Source organism: Corythoichthys intestinalis, chromosome 4 (genome assembly GCF_030265065.1).
Source record: "Corythoichthys intestinalis isolate RoL2023-P3 chromosome 4, ASM3026506v1, whole genome shotgun sequence".
NCBI lineage: Eukaryota > Metazoa > Chordata > Actinopteri > Syngnathiformes > Syngnathidae > Corythoichthys > Corythoichthys intestinalis.
In genome coordinates, this window is record NC_080398.1 from 1370365 (window position 1) to 1392501 (window position 22137).

At 38.5% G+C, this 22137-nt stretch overlaps 1 protein-coding gene across 2 annotated transcripts in view; it reads right to left on the reverse strand.

Moving 5' to 3' along the window:
- The window catches only part of LOC130914353 (mannosyl-oligosaccharide 1,2-alpha-mannosidase IA-like), a 390270-nt gene that overhangs the window by 87220 nt on the left and 280913 nt on the right, over window positions 1-22137 (reverse strand). For both annotated transcript variants that reach the window (XM_057833457.1, XM_057833456.1), the window contains 2 exons: window positions 19494-19609; window positions 9643-9723 (listed from right to left, as the gene is read on the reverse strand). In XM_057833457.1, the coding sequence (XP_057689440.1) occupies window positions 9643-9723; window positions 19494-19609 (197 nt within the window). The remainder of the gene's footprint in view (window positions 1-9642; window positions 9724-19493; window positions 19610-22137) is intronic.

A 22137-nucleotide genomic window follows, 5' to 3' on the forward strand; every position in this document is an offset into this window, starting at 1 on the left:
CTCCGGCGGGTGGGGTCCTAGTGGATAATCATTCGCTGGCCCCTACACACTTTCGCAGGACCTTAAAGTGCATGTTTATTTCATATTTCACGTGGTTTTATGAATCTGTTTGGATGTGTGTGGAAGCGATCGATATATTTATTCAATTTTTTGAATCCCGCGCCATGAAAATGAGTGACTTCCGACCAGAGTATGGATTGAGGAAGAAGGCGAATGTGATGTCAGCGGACTAATCATCTTCACAAAACAGTCATAACTATATTAAGCAGAAGGACTGCAGATTCAGTTGATTTTTCCGATGAATTTGTTTATTTTTCGCATAAAGCCAATGTGCTGCAGGCTTTTGTTGCTGCACCAGGATGAGGCGTGTGAGCCTTTTTGGGTTTCAAAAGGATTCTGTTCACCGCGAAGAGCGGGCAAAACAAGTCCGACCACTGGACCGACAAGGAAGTGAGTGTTTTATTAGGGCTGTTAAACGATTAAAATTTTTAATCGAGTTAAGCACAGCTTAAAAATATAATTAATCGTGATTAATCGCAATTCAAACCATCTATAAAATATGCCATATTTTTCTGTAAATTATTGTTGGAATGGAAAGATAAGACACAAGACGGATATATACATTCAACATACAGTACATAAGTACTGTATTGGTTTGTTATAACAATAAATCAACAAGCTGGCATTAATATTAACATTCTGTTAAAGCGATCCATGGATAGAAAGAGTAGTTCTTAAAAGATAAATGTTGGTACAAGTTATAGAAATTTTATATTAAAACCCCTCTTAATGTTTTCGTTTTAATAAAATTTGTCACATTTTCAATCAAAAAATAAACTATTAGCTCGCCATTGTTGATGTCAATAATTACACAAATCTGCCCTTCAAAAAAAGATATAGACAGTGATGAGGAATAAGTGATAATAATAAGTGAATGACTTTGCTGTGTATAAGGTTAAAGTAATGATTATTGACCTGTCTGTCTAAAATGCCATGTTTTTATTCCCCCAGTTATACCTGTGGTAAAGCATAATTTAATATTTATTTATGATAACATTGCAGGTTTCTTTTTTTCTAGAGCTGCTGCATATAATTAATATTTTTTGTTTGTAAGATGTTTACGTTGAAAGTTTGCACTTAAATTACTTACCTCTTGTGTTCAAAACACCAGGAAATACAGTAATTAAATTACTGCACTTTATTGTTGTCTGTCACTGGAGTTTTTTATTTTATTTTTATTATTATCAATCCCATCCAACAAAATGACGGTCATATAGTAAGCCTTATTTATTTTTTTAAATAAAAAAAATAAAACATAACATTTGTAGGAAATTTTTATGTTTAATTTTGCTATTAGAAATGTGGTCTTTTTTATACGTTTAAAATACTGTACGGCCTTAAAAATGTATCGTTTTTTTAATCGAATCGTAACCTGTGTATCTAGATACATATCGAATTGGCTTCATGCCAGAGATCCCCAACCCTAGTTTTTACATTAGGGTGTCATGTAAAAATTAGATATTGAGTTTTTTTGGTTGTTGTTGTTTTTTGGGTGGCAGCAAAATATATTTAATAACCTATTTCCATTTATTTTTATTGTATATTATTTGGGAATATTTTGTGTAAAGCTTTGTAAAATAAAACACGCTGAGCTCATCTCGTCCCATATTTACCGTAGGTGACATTATTTCTGCTAACTTTGGTGACCTGAGAAACCTCACTCCATTCTTTACACTATGTTATATAAGTATTGGCTACTGGTATGAATACAAGTTGGTCCTTCTTTAACATTACTGCAATAAAGTATTAAATTTATAGTCGTCTGGATGCATTTGAAGAGCATATGGGCTCCCTCCAATGTATTCTGCTGTATGACATATGTGTTCACATTTCAAATCAATTTCCATTAAATCCGCCGGAGACTTCCGTGGGCGCTTTCTCCATTAGCTCGTGCACAGCCGTTGCATGTGGCTGCCGATAAAAATAGTCCACCTACAGTGTGGGGGTGGGAGCCGAGAGAGCGGAGGGCTCGGGGGCCTTTGCTGCAGGGACTTGCTCATTACGGTGCTTTGCTGACCTCAAGCCACTCTTCACGGATAATGAAGCTTTGTCCGCGTAACCTGACTTCATTCTTTTCCCACTCATCTACGTTGTAAAGCTTCACAAGATATTGCAGGGTTTCCTAGTAGTAATTTTTTTTTAAATCATAATTTTGTTTTATTTCTCAACCAAGGAAACGCATCAGGCCCGGATCTAGGATTACCCACCAGAGTGGGCACTAAGAAATCTTGAGGGGACACCCCCAATGCAGGCTTTTTTTTACCCTCTGTATTTCTCCGGGCTTGGGACTGGCACAAGTAGGACACTGGCTTGTGTCACGTTGAGGCTGCATTAATTTTTGGGGGGTTTATTTGTTTTCTTTTTTCCGTTCATCTATGGACTTATTCTCGCGGTCGGCGTAATGTCACGATGACTTCATCTCACACAGCAAAGTGTCGCCATTTTGAGATGGGGGCACGCACAGGTAAACATCCGTAGACAAACGTCTGAAATTCATATATTTCAGCTGTGTTTTGCGTCTTTTTTTTCATAAAAACGTCTTAAACATGACTTATTATTATCACGAGTCACTGCCGACAGACGCGAGGAGGCAATACAACTTAAAATAAGCGTGTATTGGCCTGCAAATCTGCCCATACAAAGTTGCAGCTGATAGCTGGATAAACAATCCAAAGGAATTGCCTGCAGTGGATTTCGGAAACATCTACAACTACTTCATAAAGTCACCCAGTAAGTTGACCTTCATCAATTACGTGGAATATGTACTGTGTGGAACTAAGAAAACTGGTAATATATACGGAGTGATTATTTCTGCCGTAACCGGTAATTCGCTTCCAAGCATTACTGTATTTAGCCGTGAACACGTCACAGCAAAATAACCAATTCCCACAAGGCCAATAATATACCGATTGACCGATCAGAGCTGATCACAGCAGAAAAAAAATAACGGTTTGCAAGTCGTCGGTTACGGTAATAATAACCACTGCCTAGTCTATTGAATCCTAGCAGCTAACTGGGGCAAAAAAAAAATCGATTAAAGTTTACTCACCAGTAATAAAATGTCGGCTGCAAATGTAATTGTGCCTGGATTTAGGTTCCCACTGGCGAGAATGGTCCACGGAACAGTCTTCTTTTACTGTTCCTCGATTGATTGCTTTCAGCCATTTGCTTGTCCTTTTTTTCTCACGAGGAAGAATGAAGAACTTCATATGCGCCTCCAAACTCTTCCTTGTGTTACAACCCGCAGCACGGCAACTTTTAGTCATTCCGACGGGACAAAAAAGACCGCAAATAAGACAAAAGTTCAACGCATTTGTACTACAATGCACGACAGAGCAACTGCTTGTGACTCGTGGTTTTTCCCCCATATCAATATGGCGACGCTTTGTTGTGGCTGGTGACGTCATTAATGCCCAGATGTCCGACTGAAAGAATGTGTCTGGAGGAGTGAGAGGAAGCGTGCGGATAACAAACGAGGTTGGAAAAACAGCTTGTTTTGCTGATTGCTTGTTCGATGTGTGTGAGGATTTGGGGGTCGGTGACAATATTGCCGGCTGAATATAATTAACCTAATCCTCCGGTCAGAGAAGATGCAGCAACTTCAGTTGTTTTAATGAAATTAAATTACAGTTTTTTCATTCCTTCGAGCCGTTTGAATGCATTTGGACATTAATTTGAAAGTGTGTGGTTTGTGTATCAAAAAGAAATAAAGAAAAACATCAATAAACGTATTATAGTGAAATAACATGTACAATTCACAATAAAATGAATTCAATGATTTCCAGCCTAAACTGAACTAGGCGTTATCCAAAAAAATGACCACTAGATGTCCACATTGGACAAGCAATGAACCATCAATAATAAATGGCAATTCCCACAAACAAGAGGGCTGCTATAGACCCTACCCACCGACGTCACAAAATCACGTGCTCGCTGTATGGTTCCGCCCCCTTGTCCGTCATTTTGTGTCTGTATTATCAATGGTCTCAATTGATCGAGCAATTTATAATGCATTTCATGGAAGACCCGGTGCTTTCGGATGCCGTAAACTCACTTGATGCATTGCATAAAAGGCGTTATGTGGAAAAGCTTCAGTTTATCCATTCGCCAGATCCATATTTGATGCCTAAATCGATGTTTTTCGACCAGCTGTCTCCGCCGTATTTGCCTGACATCTGCTAGCTACCCTGATATGTACAACTATCTTGTCCACACAAAATCAGCCTATTCTCACGAAAGTTTGAAAAACTTTAAGAGCTTGGAGGCTTATAAATACTTCGTTGCTGGTTGGGTGAAACAGGTCCTCGTCCACGAAAATTCGGCAGGAATCTATCTTGTGCTTGGAAAGGTGAGTTACGAAATTTTCAATTCAAAATCTTTTGTTATTGCTAACATCCACTGTCAAGTCTAATGTATTTCATGTCGTTTGTCAATGGAGTTAGGGCTTTTAATGTTTATATGGTTTAGCGATAGCACTCTCACTACATACATACGTGTATGTTGTCGGCGATTAGCCTAGCAATGATCCTAATTGTGGTTGTCAGCCCAAAACCCTCTAAATATATATTAAATGCATCTTACCAGATATAAAATGACTACTACATAATCTGTGGTAATCGTTTGGAGCCCAGTTTTCTCGTCGAATTGCAGCAGCCCATTCTCGCTCTCTTCTCTCCGGGTCTCTCGGAATCCGGTAGAACTTCAAGTCTCTCCGTCTTCTCCGTCTATCTTCTCTGTTATTGCAAACGACCGCCACACACGCCTTCACCATTTTGATTATTAATGTTAACGAGCAGAAAAACACGTCGTAAATAGGAGGAATGTACGTAGCCGTAACAGGGAAACATGATGTGTTGACGGACAAATGGGCGGCACCAGTCAGGAGGAAGGAGTTGTGACGTCACGTGGGTAGGGTCTATAGCTGCAAGCTAAGCACTCGGTAGCTAAATGAATCAGAAAACTACCATCACAGTGGACAGCGATCTCAAATCTGAACATTGAATGGGATTAATTTCGGGATGTACCCTTAGCGATCCAATACAGTGCAACTTGTACATATATTATGACGCTCTAGGCGCTACGTTAGCGATGGGATGCTACGAGCGGAGCTAACGTGCTACGAACTACAAACAATAATAAAGAGTACTGATACAAGCACAAGCATCACATATATGATTGCAGTATACGTGGAGAACATTATAACTTACTTATCGGCCGAGGACGAACTTTTTTTCCTCAACCGCGGTCTTTTTAGAATACTCTGCGCATGTGCAACAACGCAGTTGTCCCAAAGCGAGGCAGTTCTCTGTCCAGCCCTCACAGCAGGGAATTCACAACAGCGTGGTTGCGGCCAACAGTAACCGTTAATCGTGCAATAAAAATGTAGGTGAGACCAACTCTCCGTGCGTTCTCTATATCCAGTGTGATGCTACAATAGATATTCCCGACATTTTTATTGGGTGGGCACGACTCACGTCTGGGTGGGCCGTGCCCACCCCCGGCCGCCCCATACATCCGGCCCCGAAACGCATGCTTTTAGTGTTCCTTTTGTTAGTGTTGCAAAAAAAAAAAAAAAATATATATATATATATATATATATATATACAGTGGTACCTCTACATACGAATTTAATTCGTTCCAGGACCTTGTTTGTAAGTCGAAATGGTCGTATGTCGAGCAGGATTTTCCCATAGGAATACATTATAATTCCATTAATTCGTTCCAAAGCCTAAAAACATACACTAAATTCTTAATAAATACTGCTGGCACTGTTACAAATGGCAATTAAACATAGAAAAACAAATATGTTATAAATAAATAATTCAGAATAATATAATAATAATAATAATAATTAATAATTATTCCTGTAAATAATGTAACGAATCGGATTCTAATATGGCGGACACTTTTTACTGTCCCTGAACGCACCGCGAAGGTGACGTCTCAGTGAGATAGGTCGGTGCGGTAGAGATAATACTTTCGTTTTCTTGAGAGCGGTCAACTGCTTAAGACAATGGGCGTTTTGTGTTGGATAAGTTCTTAAATAAATGATAAAAACGTGACGAAGCTGGCGATTTCCTTGGCAATGTTACCACAATAATAATTGTCACCTTAACTTATAAATAGTGGCGAACGGTGGTCGGAAGAGGACCATGGAGCTGTATTGTTGAGCCAGTTCAGGGACGCGCACCCCAAGCTCATATTTTTCTATAACTTGCATCTTCATTTCAAAGGTAAGCATCACTTTTTTCCTTGTTTCTCCAACTGTATCAACTTTTTTTGAAAACTGTGTTGATTTCTCACACAAGAAAATCCACCGTGCGTTCGTTTGCAGTGCTGTCATGTCGTCGTATTTCGAGCAACTCGTCGGATGTAGAAACAAATGGCGGCTCAAATTTTACGTCGGATGTCGAAAAGATCGTGTGTCGAAGTGATCGTATGTAGAGGTACCACTGTATATATATATATATGTACAGTGGGGCAAATAAGTATTTAGTCAACCACCAATTGTGCAAGTTCTCCTACTTGAAAAGATTAGAGAGGCCTGTAATTGTCAACATGGGTAAACCTCAACCATGAGAGACAGAATGTAGAAAAAAACAGAAAATCACATTGTTTGATTTTTAAATAATTTATTTCCAAATTAGATTGGAAAATGAGTTTTTGGTCACCTCCAAACAAGCAAGATTTCTGGCTGTCAAAGACACTTCTTCTAACGACGTCTAACGAGGTCTAACGAGGCCTAATAGGAGAGGCCTTTTTGAACAATACTAGGGGGCGCTGTTGAGCCATTTTGTTAGTTTTTGGCGTAGTCGCAAAATTATGGAAATGTACCCAAAGCCGCATGCATCTGCAAATTTTGTTGAATTTTCAAGCGTGTTAAGGCCTCCAATGTCTCATGAACAGTCTCACCAATTTTGAGGAGTATCCAACCAACTCCCTCGGCGCCAATGTCTCAAATGTGTGTAATGTGTAAATTGGCTGAAATTGCTTATTTTTTCACATTCAATCCAAAATACCCGTTTTCCTGTTGGGTTTGGCATATGGGTCTAAGACATTTTGGTGCAATTTTGCACAAGGTATTGCTCTACATTGAAAAAAACCTAATAGTAGAGGCCTTTTTGAAAAATTCTAGGGGGCGCAGTTTTTGGCAAGTTCGCAAAATTATGGAAATGTACCCAAAGCCGCATGCATCTGCAAATTTAGGTGAATTTTCAAGCATGTTAAGACCTCCAATGTCTCACGAACAGTCTCACCAATTTTGAGGAGTATCCAACCAACTCCCTCGGCGCCAATGTCTCAAATGTGTACCCTGTAAATCGGCTAAAATTGCTTATTTTTTCACATTCAATCCAAAATACCCGTTTTCCTGTTGGGTTTGGAATATTGGTCTAAGACTTTTTGGTTCAATTTTGCACAAGGTATTGCTCTACATTGAAAAAAACCTAATAGGAGAGGCCTTTTTGAAAAATACTAGGGGGCACTGTTGAGCAATTTTGTTCGGTTTTTCGCAAAGTTGACGCCAAACTGCATGTATCTACAAATTTTGGTGAGTTTTCAAGCATGTTAAGGCCTCCAAATTGTCCGTTTTCATTTGCCCCTAAGAAAGAAAATTTATAATAATCCTTTGCATTACAATTGGGCTCTCGCATCAGTTGTTGCTCGGGCCCTAAAAATCTGAGAAAATAACCCAAAAAGATGATATGTTTGCTTTTCAATAGAACAGACATTGATCGACATCAACATTCCATGCTGTGGACCCTCATGCCATTCATTTTCCATTGTCTTTTCTCTAAAATTAACATACAGTGGGGCAAATTAGTATTTAGTCAACCACTAATTGTGCAAATTCTCCCACTTGAAAATATTAGAGAGGCCTGTAATTGTCAACATGGGTAAACCTCAACCATGAGAGACAGAATGAGGGAAAAAAAAACAGAAAATCACATTATTTGATTTTCAAAGAATTTATTTGCAAATCATGGTGGAAGATAAGAATTTGATCAATACCAAAAGTTCATGTCAATACTTTGTTATGTACCCTTTGTTGGTCAGAACGGAGGCCAAACGTTTTCTGTAACTCTTCACAAGCTTTTCACACACTGTTTCTGGTATTTTGGTCCATCCTCCACGCAGATCTCCTCTAGAGCAGTGATGTTTTGGGGCTGTCGTTGGGCAACACAGACTTTTAACTCCCTCCGCAGATTTTCTATGGGATTGAGACCTGGAGACTGGCTAGGCCACTCCAGGACCTTGAAATGCTTCTTACGAAGCCACTCCTTTGTTGCCCTGGCTGTGTGTTTGGGATCATTGTCATGCTGAAAGACCCAGCCACGTCTAATCTTCAATGCCCTTGCTGATGAAAGGAGATTTCTACTCAAAATCTCTCGATACGTGGCCCGATTCATTCTTTCCTTTACACAGACCAGTCGTCCTGGTCCCTTTGCAGAAAAACAGCCCCAAAGCATGAGGTTTCCACCCCCATGCGTCACAGTGGGTATGGTGTAATTCAGTATTCTTTTTCCTCCAAACACGAGAACCCGTGTTTCTAACAAAAGTTCTATTTTGGTTTCATCTGACCATAACACATTCTCCCAGTCCTCTTCTGGATCATTCAAATGCTCTCTAGCGAACCGCAGACGGACTTGGACGTGTACTTTCTTCCGCAGGGGGACACATCTGGCAGTGCAGGATTTGAGTCCCTGGCGGTGCATTGTGTTACTGATAGTACCCTTTGTTACTGTGGTCCCAGCTCTCTGTACGTCATTCACTAGGTCCCCCCGTGTGGTTCTGGGATTTTTTCTCACTGTTCTTGTTATCATTTTGACGCCACAGGGTGAGGAGGGAGTTGAAAGCCCTTGTTGCCCAACGACAGCCCCAAAACATCACTGCTCTAGAGGAGATCTGCATGGAGGAATGGGCCAAAATACCAGCAACAGTGTATGAAAAGCTTGTGAAGAGTTATAGAAAACGTTTGGCCTCCGTTATTGCCAACAAAGGTTACATAACAAAGTATTGAGATGAACTTTTGGTCTTGACCAAATACTTATTTTCCACCATGATTTGCAAATAAATTCTTTAAAAATCAAACAATGTGATTTTCTGTTTTTTTTCCCCACATTCTGTCTCTCATGGTTGAGGTTTACCCATGTTGACAATTACAGGCCTCTCTAATATTTTCAAGTGGGAGATCTTGCACAATTAGTGGTTGACTAAATATTTATTTGCCCCACTGTAAGTAAAATAACATGGATTAGCCCTTTGTTATTATCAACACAATGTATACCTAACTTTCTCAGCCTACGGAATCTCACTAACCTCATTGCTAGCTCAAACGTGACAGCACAAGACAGATACCACAATATCCAATCCACCCGAAGTAAAGCAGGTGAAAAACTAGTCAACATTGAATCCATCTTTTGAAACAACCACACACACTCACACTCGTACTGTACTGTCACACACTTCCCGGGAAGTCTTTTCATCCGTCAAACTTTAGACCACGGAAAAAAAGAGGAGGAAACGGATCTCGGCGGGCGGGAGTGCGGCGGGATAACACCACGAGACATCTATTCATCTTACCTCCTCTCCCGTCAGATAGTACGCCGACAGCAGCCCGCCGACGTAACGGATGTTCACCTCAAAGAGCGACGCTTCGCCATTCTGCGGAACGAGAGCGGAGAAACGTCACTTGTCAGCCTCGTCAGCTTTGGAGGTGACATTCAAGCGTGAAAGCAGATGATCATTAATAATGTCATCAATCAAACTAACTTGTAGGCTTTTTCGAGTCCTAATGTTTATATTTAGATAGCAATCATGTTAGATTTGCATTGTCATTAAGTCGACAGAGAAATGACAAAAATGTAATGCTGGCAGCTGGTTTGATACGTGCGCTGACATCAGTCAACGCGTTGTGAGTAAAATAGGAGCAAAATCTGTCAAAACATGGCAAGAGGATGATTTTTATGGGTAAAAATTATGTAATAATGTCACATTTCGACACATACAGTAAGAAACTGAACTGAAAAGTTTCAGTTGAAAAAAAAACTTTTGACTTGAAATTTTTGTAAGCTACTAATTAAAAACAAGCATCTACCGTAATTTTCGGAGTATAAGGCGCACCTGACTATAAGCCGGCACCCACCAAATTTGACATGAAAACGGCATTTGTTCATAGATAAGCCATACTGCACAATAAGCCGCAGCTATCCTCACTGTATTAACCCTCAATTGCCAAATGTATCACATTTGATACACCTAAAATTTCATGATTTTGAGACTAATTCAGAATTTTGACATTTCTTTTTGATTAAAAAAAAACAAAAAAATGATGGATGCAAGTCATCACATGCATCTGCAGGTTCCATGAAAAAAACAAACAGAATTTAGCAAGGGTTATAGACATCTGAGTGCTTATTACACATTCATTTTTACTTTTCTTTTTAAAAATTTGAAAAAAACTAGGGCTGCCAAAATTATCGCGTTAACGGGCGGTAATTAATTTTTATAATTAATCACGTTAAAATATTTGACGCAATTAGCGTACATGCCCCGCTCACACGGATTTAAATGACAGTATCGTGCAATGCCCACTTGTTAATTGTGTTTTATGGAGTTTTGCCGCCCTCTGCTGGCGCTTGGGTGCAACTGATTTTATAGGCTTCAGCAGCCATGAGCATTGTGTAAGTAATTATTGACATCAACAATGACGGGCTACTAGTTAATTTTTTTATTGAAAAGTTTACAAATTTTATTAAAACGAAAACATTAAGAGGGGTTTTAATATAATATTTCTATAACTTATACTAACATTTATCTTTTAAGAACTACAAGTCTTTCTATCCATGGATCGCTTTAACAGAATGTTAATAATGTTAATGCCATCTTGTTGATTTATTGTTATAATAAACAAATACAGTCCTTATGTACCGTATGTTGAATGTATATATCCATCTTGTGTCTTATCTTTCCATTCCAACAATAATTTACAGAAAAATATGGCATATTTTATAGATGGTTTGAATTGCGATTAATTACAATTAATTAATTTTTAAGCTGTAATTAACTCGATTAAAATTTTTAATCGTTTGACAGCCCTAAAAAAACATTTCATTAGGACCTTATTTTTCAAATTTTGGGATTCTCTGATAATTGCTTCATATTGCTGGCATTAATGGGATATTGATACCAAAAGATACAGTGCCTGGCTAACTTGCATAGCAACAGTCTGGTAGCTTAAATGCTATATAATGTTAATGTTTACAACACTTGGCTAACTTGAATAGCAACAGTCGGGTAGCTTAAACACTATATAATGTTAATGTTTACAACAATCAGCTAACTTGCATAGCAAAAGTTTGCTAGCTTAAATGCTATAGCCTATAATGCAATTTTTTACAACTATTGGCTAACTTGCTTAGCGACAGTCTGGTATCTTAAAATCTATATAATGCTAATGTTTACCACAATCAGCTAACTTGCCTAGTAAAAGTCCGCTAGCTTAAATGCTATATAATGCTAATGTTTACAACAACTGGCTAACTTGCATATAAACAGTCTGGTACCATAAATACTATATAATGCTAATGTTTACAACAATTGCCTAACTTGCATAGCAACAGTCTGGTAGCTTAAATGCTATATAATGTTAATGTTTACAACACTTGGCTAACTTGAATAGCAACAGACTGGTAGCTTAAACACTATATAATGTTAATGTTTACAACAATCAGCTAACTTGCATAGCAAAAGTTCGCTAGCTTAAATGCTATATAATGCTAATGTTTACAAGTATTGGCTAACTTGCTTAGCGACAGTCTGGTATCTTAAAATCTATATAATGCTAATGTTTACAACAATGAGCTAACGTGCCTAGTAAAAGTCCGCTCACTTAAATGCTATATAATGCTAATGTTTACCAGATTGTTTATGGTGCTCACCATAAAGACAAATACTGTAATTTTCTGTATTTTCCACTAATTTAAAAAAAAAAAAAAAAATCTAATTTTTATTTTATAAATCATATCAATTACATATTTTTCTAGAATACAATCTAGAAATGAAAAATAGTTTTACATACTTAATTTCCATGTAGCATTTATTGTGCAAACTGTAAATCTGACTTATCGTCAATTATGATTGATTTTTTTTTCACGTTTTAATTTTGTTCATCTACTTTATTACAATATTTTTTCCCACGTTTAATTGAATTGAAAATTAACAATACATTTGGAAGAATTTTCTTTTTCCCTATGATAAAATCGAATCAATTTACCTTTATCAAATTAATAATGATTTAATGTTTCCATATATTTTAATTCATAATTTATTCAGCCTACTTAAATATGATAAAATATCATTAATTATATCATTTTTAATTCATTTCTTTGGCTTTTATATCCACAGAAAAAAAAACGTATATAGTAATAATTCAATTCTGCTGCATCTCATTAACCGATACGGGTAAACGGGAGATTGACACCCTGACCCTGCAGTTAAATACTATCGACAAAATGCAACCCTAGGAGGGGCAACGCTTAGATTTATGCTTCTTATTTAGGATGAAAGTGCTGACTGATTAAAAAAGAACAGAAATCAATGCGCTTTCATTTTTCAGGCCATCACTTGCTTTGATGCGGTTCATGGCGAAACCTTGTGCAACAAGCATAAACACAAAAAAACTGTGAAGAAGAAAAAGAAGAAAACACAACACTAATGACATCAGTCTCTTGGAATTTTTGGTGTGTGCAGCTAGTGGAAGAAACAAGGCAAAACAATTCCTTGTTCCCGTTCCTGCTCACAATGCTCATGTTGACAAGTTCATTAGTGGCGGCGGAACAAGTAAACACTCATGATGCGTGCAAACGTTTGTATCTTGGAGAAGATTGATATACAGGACGTCCGCCATTTAGTTTGAAGCAATGTTGTTTGGGATTATACAATGTATTTCATTACTTTTATCTTTTATTCTTAAGGTTTAAAAGCAATAAAAGAAACGTAAAATTAAAAAAAAAATGTTTTGTACAACGCAACATCGTAACACAGCAGAATCGGAAGTGAACTTCGCATGCAGGAGAATGTTACGTTAGCTGTCGTGGTAAGCTAATGGTACGATAGTGTCATGCTAGCATGAAAATTTTGTAATATGGAAATCGTTTGCATTTTAATGTGCTTTTTTTTCCCCGAAAGGAAACATGATTACGCGAGGTGAAGCGTACACAATTCTGTCAATGTGAGGTGAGTAAGCCATTATTATGTAAATCACCTGTAGTTAGATATGTTGACATTAGGCATGTGCCGGTATGAGATTTTGACGGTACGATAACCGTGAGCAAAAATACCGCGGTATCACGGTATTGCAATTATAGCTCCAAAATTTTGAGATGTATGGGTTTAAAAAAAAAATAAATAAATAAAAAAATAAAAACTTTTTTCCATTGAACAGGTTTTTTTTTTCCAGAACATATTTGCAAATTGGAACATGAATATAATGTGAAAATAAATTAATGTGAAAATAAATAAATTAACAAAAAAAAAACAAATATTTTATATAAAATTAAAATAAATAGAACCTAGACTATACCCACAGCCACAGCTCAAGTTGCTCAATATTAGAGCAAGAACAAAATAATTGCTATAAAAAACTAAAAATACTTCTAAATAAAATTAAAAATATATACTGTATGACTTTTTTTGAGGGGGAGAAGCTGAAGTTTCGCCATTTTCAGCCACTGTGTCAACTTTCTTCTACATGATGTCATGCCTTTGTGTTAAAAAAGAACAAAGAATTCATAAGTTAATAAGTTAGTTAAAAATGTATAAGTTAGTTAAAATGTAAATATTGTTGAGGAAAGGTTTCATCTAAAACAAAAAGTGAGGAGTAAGACCTCCTTTCGCAATTAGCGATCTTTAACGCGATCCTTTTTTTTTTTTTTTTTTTCCCCCCCTTCATTCAAGCATGTTTCTCACTCAGCGGCTGTGAGACATAAAACATCGACGAAGCTTCTCTCCCAGCTTAGCCTAGGCTAACATTCATCTTTGTAAGTTTTAGTTTGTATATTGAATTTGAAAGGAAAATGTATGTTTTATTTTTGGCGACCTTTTTCATGGTGCTACTGCTATCCTGTTGAACCTACTCACATGTGGAAAAATACAATTGTATAACGTTTTAAATGTATTCATTTGCATATTTCACCACGATTTGAGAGCTCAATAAATTGAAGAAAAGTACGCATTGTGTTTGGAGGGTTTGTTTTTGGGTTTGCTGGCTGTTTAGCAGAATAGAGTCACTAACACTCACGGCAACAAACAGGGGAAGGGTGAGCGCTGCCGCACCAAGCCACTTCGGCTGCATTTTGGCACATGAAAAATAACGAATACCGTACTGAGGTATGACGGAAAATTTTAGTGGTTTTGAAACCGCGACGTTTTCACACCACGGTAAACCGTGAAACCGGTAACCGGCACATGTCTAGTTGACATTCTATTCTATGATAACTGATCGCTAATCCTGGGCCAACAATCTAATTTACCTAAGGGGCCGTTTACATGGTGACTCTCCGAGAATACGAAAAATTTCAAATGTGCATTTATATGGGCCCGTCTCCATTCGAACAATGTCAAAATTCTGCATGAAAACGATGTAGTATTCATTCCAGGCCCTTGGGGGCAGTGCAGATTTACAAGGCGACAGCGAATGATGCACTTTAACCCCACCAAGCTCGTCAGCCCGGAAAAAAAATATGCCCGCCCACTCGAAAGAATGGCATTTTTCTTTTGTTCAAAAAGGCACAAAAATGGAAACATTCAACATATTTCATTCAAAAATATTATTAAAACAGTAAATTAAAGCCGACATTCCGCCATATTTGCTGTTTTTAATGTTTAGTAGCACCGCTGCGCACGCCCAATGTGACGTGTAGGAGTGCTTACGTTATCGGCGTGGTCTCGCGCCGCGGGAGCTTTTGATGTGCATGCGGAGCAAGCCCTCCTCAATCCCCCGCAATCGAATTCTTCCACTTTGGAGGCAGGATTCAGAATTTTTCGTCTTCGCCGACAACATATGCACGCGAGACCATTGCGCTACTCAGTCATTGCGTCTTGGTGTCGCAGAGTCGCCATGTAAACTGCCCCTAAGTGTGTCTAATTGCACCTATTCATGAGTTAACCCACTCAGACATGTGGTAGTCCTGCAGAAAAGTGGAAATACTGCGCGGGGGCTATGCCTTAGCCCGGGCACCGCCCTCGCCAATCGGGGGGGAGGAGCGTGCACGGCACACCCCTTGCAGCTCCGGCAAAGAGGCCACTGTCACCCCCGATATCCAGGGCAGTCCACCAGACCATCCGTGCCCCCAACACCACTCCTCAAGGAAAGGAGGAAGGGATATGCCTCCGCCCCTCACGGCCCGTCCATTTGGACGCCCCAGCTACCACTGCAACCCCCCAACCGACTCGGCACATCACGGGACCCTCATTGCCGCCATGCCTGGGGCAGGAGAGAATCCCCACCTGATAGGGGTGACACCTCCATTGCAGCTCCAGCAAAGGGGCCACCGTTATCCAGGGCGCTCCCTCAGACCATCCTCGCCCCCAACAACCAACTCTCAGGAAAAGGACGAGGGGATATGCCTCCGCCCCGAATGGCTCACCCAACCGGACCCCCCAGCCATTAACGCTGCACACCACAGGACTCCCATGGTCCACTAGGCCCAGGGCAGGAGCAGATCCCCATCTGGAAGGAGTGACACTCCGATGTCCCTTCAGCATCTGGCTGGCGATCTGCGCAGGGGCCCAAGGAGGATTCCCGAGTACAAAGGGGAGAGAAGGGCAGAAGTGGGAGAATGCCAAGAGGCCGCCGCAGAGTGGAACAAGACCAGAGCACCCCCCCACCACCGACAGTCCAGACAAAGAGAAGGCCCCACCTCAGCAGCCCCACCATACAGAAAAGTGTGGGACCCACCTAACGCTGTATTCCTGAAGCTGCCAGGTCCCGACTGGTTGTTACATTTATCATTACTAAAGCATCCAATGGGGCATCACAATACAATCAGCCATAATATGGTAAATCCCCGACTGTATATATCATTAGTGCTGCAACGATTAATCGATTAACTTGAATAAATCGATTAGAAAAAAAGCTTCGAATCAAATTTTGCTGCTTCAAGTATTCGGTTAATTAAAGTGACGCTGTAATGGTTTGTTTTGAACGCGTTTGCATTTAGTTTTATTAATTTGGGTGGATACACTGCCCTCTAATGGCAACAGTGAATATGACATATGTCATTTAACATGGCTGAGTTCAGCTTCTCCCTGTTAAGACCAACATAAAGTAGGTTTTTGTTTGAGCTAATGTTTTTTGTAATGCATTCAGAATTTTGTTTATTGGTATATTTTACTGTTTTTTGTGGAAATATGTGTTTGAACAATTTGTTACGCAAGTTAGCCAATTGTTCTCTTGTTGTATTTATAGCCTCATTTATTTATTTATTTTTATAGCGCTTGCGGCTAAGCTCAGGAATTTGAATTGATTTAAAGGGATTAATCATCATGACCATTTATTTAAATTAAAGTGCAATTCTGTATAGTTTGAAAAAACACCTTATTTGCATTTACTGCTCTTTTGAAACTGCAATCTTAGCAAGCCTTTGTTTTACATCTCCTAAAATGTATTCTGTAACGCATTAAATGTTCCTAATCCGATTACCGTAATTTTGAGACTAAAAGCTGCTACTTTTTTCCTTCATTTTGATTCCTGCGGTTTATAATCCAGTGCAGCTTACTTGATTTATTTGGGTTAATAGGTAACACTTTATTTGATAGCGACGTCATAAGACTGTTATAAGACTGTCATAATTATGACATGAACCTATCATGATCATTACTGAATGCGTATGACAGATGTTATTAAGTTTCATCCAGCAAATTATGTTACAAACTCCATTTATGTCCAACCTGGATCTTTTACATGCATTCAAAAGAGATAATTTGCCGGACAATACTGAAGGACATCTTTTACAAGCATTCATTAATGCTCATAACAGTGTCATGTCACAATTAGGATTGTCTAATGATTGAGTTATGGCGTCACTGTCATTAAACGTTTTACCAAATATCATAACTAGCAATTAATGAAACAACTGGAAGAGTACCTGAAGAAATAATTAGCAAGGAACATTAATTTTGATTGTTATTTACATCTGTAGTGCTGCAATGCATGCCAAGAGGCAGTCATACTGATTGCAGCTAATACCGTAATTTTCGGACTATAAAAAACTACTTTTTTCCCCTCACTTAGAATCCTGCGGCTTAAAGTCCAGTGTGGCTTATTTATTGATTTAATAGGTTAATAGGTAACAATTTCTTTGACAGCAGTGTGATAAGACTGCCATAAGTCCCTCATAATTGTGACATGACACTATCATGGGAATTAATGACATTATGAATTATGTCACTAACTCCATTTATGTCCAGCTCGGATCTTGACATCAATTCAAAACTGAGATAAAGTGTTACCAAATACCATAACTAGCAATTAATGAAACAACTGGGACAGTAACTGAAGAAATAATTAGCACAGAACAAAAGTTTGATTGTTATTTACATCTGTAGCACTGCAATGCATGTTAGGAGGCATGTTGGACATCAACAGTGTTGACAGCAGGTGAAAGCAGAGGTTGACTGTCTCCCTCAAGGGATCAGTTATGGCGAAATGAAGCTTCTTGATGGTGGTTCATTTGGCCTCATGAGAGTCGTATGATGCCACTGTCAGTTAACTCATTTGCTGCCAAAAACGTATGAATACATTCTATTTTTAATTGTGTCAGTGTCCCAAAGACATATTTATACGTCTTTTACGTTTTTTTTTTTTTTTTTTTTCCTACAAGAGGCACTCCGGGTTCTGATTCAATTTAGCTCCAAAGAACATAGCTGAAAATCAATTTCAAAGCAATAAAACTGGTCACTGGATGGCAGTAGCGCATTTGGTAAGACCCGCAACCCGATTCAACGGAACGAACGGCTGGCCGTACGACCGGGGCGCCGGCGGAAGACGACCGAATGGACGTACAGGATGCCAAGCGGCGGACGACTGAGCAGAACAACCGGGAGGACGCCCAGGATGCCAGGCGCTGGACGACCAAGCAGAACGACCGGGACCACCAGTGCAGAGGACGATGCCGATGAGTCCGTGCTGCTCGCCGAGCAAAGACAGACGGCGATGAGGGAAAGGTTTACCCCGGCTGTCGCGGCCACAACAGCGTCATCTCTCAGTTAGTTATGTGTAAATTAACTGTTACTTTGCTATCAAAAGCTCTGTTTGTCTTGTTTTTTATGTTATTTTGTAAAAGGAAAACATTATTCAGATGTTTGGGATGTAACTAAAGCAAAAAAATAGCTGTGTTGAAGTAAATTATGTTTGAAATGTAAGCTTTCACAAAAAGCTCAATTTCTCTGTTTTTTCATCAGAAATTGGAAAATTGCTCAAACTAAGCTATTTTCTAATGCTGATTTCTAAAGAATGGAAAAAGATGAATTTACTTTTTTCCCTGCTGATAGAAATCTAATCTTTCTTTTGGTCGGTTCCATGATTATATAGCAATAGAACAGAATTTTCTGTGGGCCTTGCAAAATCAGTCAAAATCCAGTAAAACGGCCGGGAGCGAAGGACCTTGCTCCAGTGAAAATGGCTGGGAGTGAATGAGTCAAGTGTCATCTGGCAAATTATGTTACCTACTCCATTTATGTCCATCTTGGATCTTTTACATCCATTTAAAAGTGAGATAATTTGCCGGATAACACTAAATGACATCTGTTATAAGCATTCATTGATGCTCATAACAGTGTCATGTCATAATTATGATTGTGTAATGACAGTCTTATGGCGCCAATGTCAAATAAAGTGTTACCAAATACCATAACTAGCAATTAATGAAACAACTGGAACAGTAACTGAAGATTTACTTCACACAGAACATAACTTTTGATTGTTATTTACATCTCTAGCCCTGCAATGCATGCTAGGAGGCATGTTGGACAATAACAGTGTTGACAGCAGGTGAAAGCAGAGGTTGACTGTCTCTCCCAAGGGAACAGTGATGGCCAAATTAAGCTTCTTGAAGAAATGTTTTGCAGCCAACTGGTTCAACAATTCATTGTGGTTCATTTGGTCTTATGGCAGGCGTATGATGCCGCTGTCAATTAAAGTGTTTCCGGTTAATATCTTTTGGTGTAAATATCCCATAATACAGTGAGAAGAGCTGTGGCTTATAGTCCAGTGTGGCATATCTATGAACCAATGCTGTTTTCGTGTCAAATTTGGTGGGTGGCGGCTTATAGTCAGGTGCTCCTTATAGTGCAAAAATAACGGTAATCGGGACAACAGTTTTTTTTTTCAGTAACCGCAAACATTTACTTTAGTTTTAATTTAGCAGTCTTACCGAGGTTAAGTCAAGGCTGTTTCGGACCCACTCCTTGGCATCATTGTACTCATCCAACAGTCCCATAATGTAGAGCGTGTCCAGCGAGTCGATGATGGATGCTCCTCTCAGGCCACCTGGAAGCACAGCAGACAACGTTAGCAAGTGTCGGCCCGCCGTGATTTATGAGCGTCAGCGCCGTAGCTGCCTAATGCTCGTTGCGGGAGAAACATTTATGACATTCATATTTGGAGACGAATGAATAAAATATACAAGGTCATCATTTCAGCAAAGCGACTAGACATAAATAGTGATGAATAATACATGTTGACACCAAACTTGATATGCAATTCCTGAAACGGTCAGTTTAGTTCATTTGAATGAAATGGGTTTGCTTTCACTCAGTGGTCGCCATTGGCGGCCCTAGTTGTCCAACCTTTTTTAAGTGGGAGGGAGCGAGTAATTGCTGAGAGCTTGTGAAAGCGATTTCAAGGAGTTTTGGGTGACTTTAGAGACATAATTATTTAGAAACCATTGTAAGTGTGAATTTTTGTCCTTTTTTATGAAGTCAATTTAAGATATTTTCATAATGAAACTTCTTCAAACGGTGATGGAACTTTTTTATTTAAAAAAAACATCAAATATTTGAAATCTTTTAAGATTGTGATTTGAACAGTAAAACAAAAATGTAAAAAAATAAACCATAAATGATATAACAATGCAATATATTGCAAATTATAGGTAAATTATCATGAAAAAAATATTTTAAAATGTGATTTGAGTAGAAAAACTAATTTAAAAACAACAGCTTTGATGTTAAAGGGAACCATGGTTAATAAGACTTGTAGTTCTTAAGTGTTAGTATGAGTAATAATTAGGGCTGTAAAAATTATCGCGTTAACGGGCGGTAATTAATTTTTTAAATAAATCACGTTAAAATATTTGACGCAATTAACGCACAAATGCCCCGCTCAAAGAGATTAAAATGACAGCACAGGTAAATGTGTACCTGGTGTGTTTTGCGGAGTTTTGGCGCCCTCTGCTGGCGCTTGGGTGCGACTGATTTTATAGGCTTCAGCACACATGAGCATTGTGTAAGTAATTATTGACATCAACAATGGCGGGCTACGAGTTTATTTTTTGATTGAAAATTTTACAAATTTTATTAAAACGAAAACATTAAGAGGGGTTTTAATATATACAGGTAATTTCTATAACTTGTACTAACATTTATTTTTTAAGAACTACAAGTCTTTTTATCCATGGATCGCTTTAACAGAATGTTAATAATGGTAATGCCATCTTGTTGATTTATTGTTATAATAAAGAAATACAGTACTTATGTACCGTATGTTGAATGGATATATCCATCTTGTGTCTTAGCTTTCCATTCCAACAATAATTTACAGAAAAATATGGCATATTTGATAGATGGTTTGAATTTCGATTAATTGCGATTAATCACGATTAATTTTTAAACTGTAATTAACTCCATTAAAAATTTTAATCGTTTGACACCCCTAGTAATAATGCATAGTAATAATTTGATATTTAAACATCTCTTCATGTTTTCGTAAAATAAAATAAAATTTGTAAAATTAGTTAAGCTAGTAGGCCGCCATTGTTGTTGACACAGCAATGCACTGTGGGCGATGACGTCAACGGGCAGTGCTGCTGGGCTTTCAGAGTATTCTCTAGTGACATAAACATGTCATCTGTTCAACCCATTCAATTTGAACCCGGGAGGAACATTGAGCAGGACAGCATTGTCGATATTTCACAAAAATAAGCAGCAAAAGCTAAATGAACAGGAAAGACTGGATGAGGCAAGCGTAGACAAAACTGGTGTTGTGCCAAAATATCCTACACACTGTCGCTGCATGCAGGCAGCGTTCAAGTCCACACTGTTTAATAACATTAAACACCAGAAATGCCGTGAGTGACTTGACCCAATCAAAGTGGTCTGGGTCAAATGACCCACTGCCTTTCTTGTGTTTTAACTAACACCACAAGGACCATGTTATTTTTTTTCTACATCGATAATTTGTGTATTTTTTTTTTTCAAACTACTGTAATTTTCGGACTATAAGGCGCATAACCTGCGACCCACCAAATTTTACATGAAAACGGCATTTGTTCAAGATTAAGCTGCACTGGACTATTAAGCCACAGCTGACATATGGCTATTTACACCAAAATCTATTAACCGGTAATGCTATATTTGACAGTGGCATCATAAGAGTGTCATAAGATCAAATGAACCACCATGAAGCTTTGAACCAATTAGCTGCAAAGCTTCATTGCGTCAAAAAGCTTCATTTGGCCATCACTGCTTCTTTGGGGGAGACAATCAACATCTGCTGCCACCTGCTGTCAACACGGTTGTTGTCCAACATGTCTCCTAACATGCATTGCAGTGCTACAGATGTAAATAACAATCAAACTCATGTTCTGTGCTAATTATTTCTTCACTTACTGTTCCAGTTGTTTCATTAATTGCTAGTTATGGTATTTGGTAACACTTTATCTCAGTTTTGAAAGGATGTCAAGATCCGAGCTGGACATAAATGCAGTTAGTGAAATAATTCATAATGTGATTAATGCTCATGATAGTGTCATGTCACAAATATGAGGGACTTATGGCAGTCTTATGATGCCGCTGTCA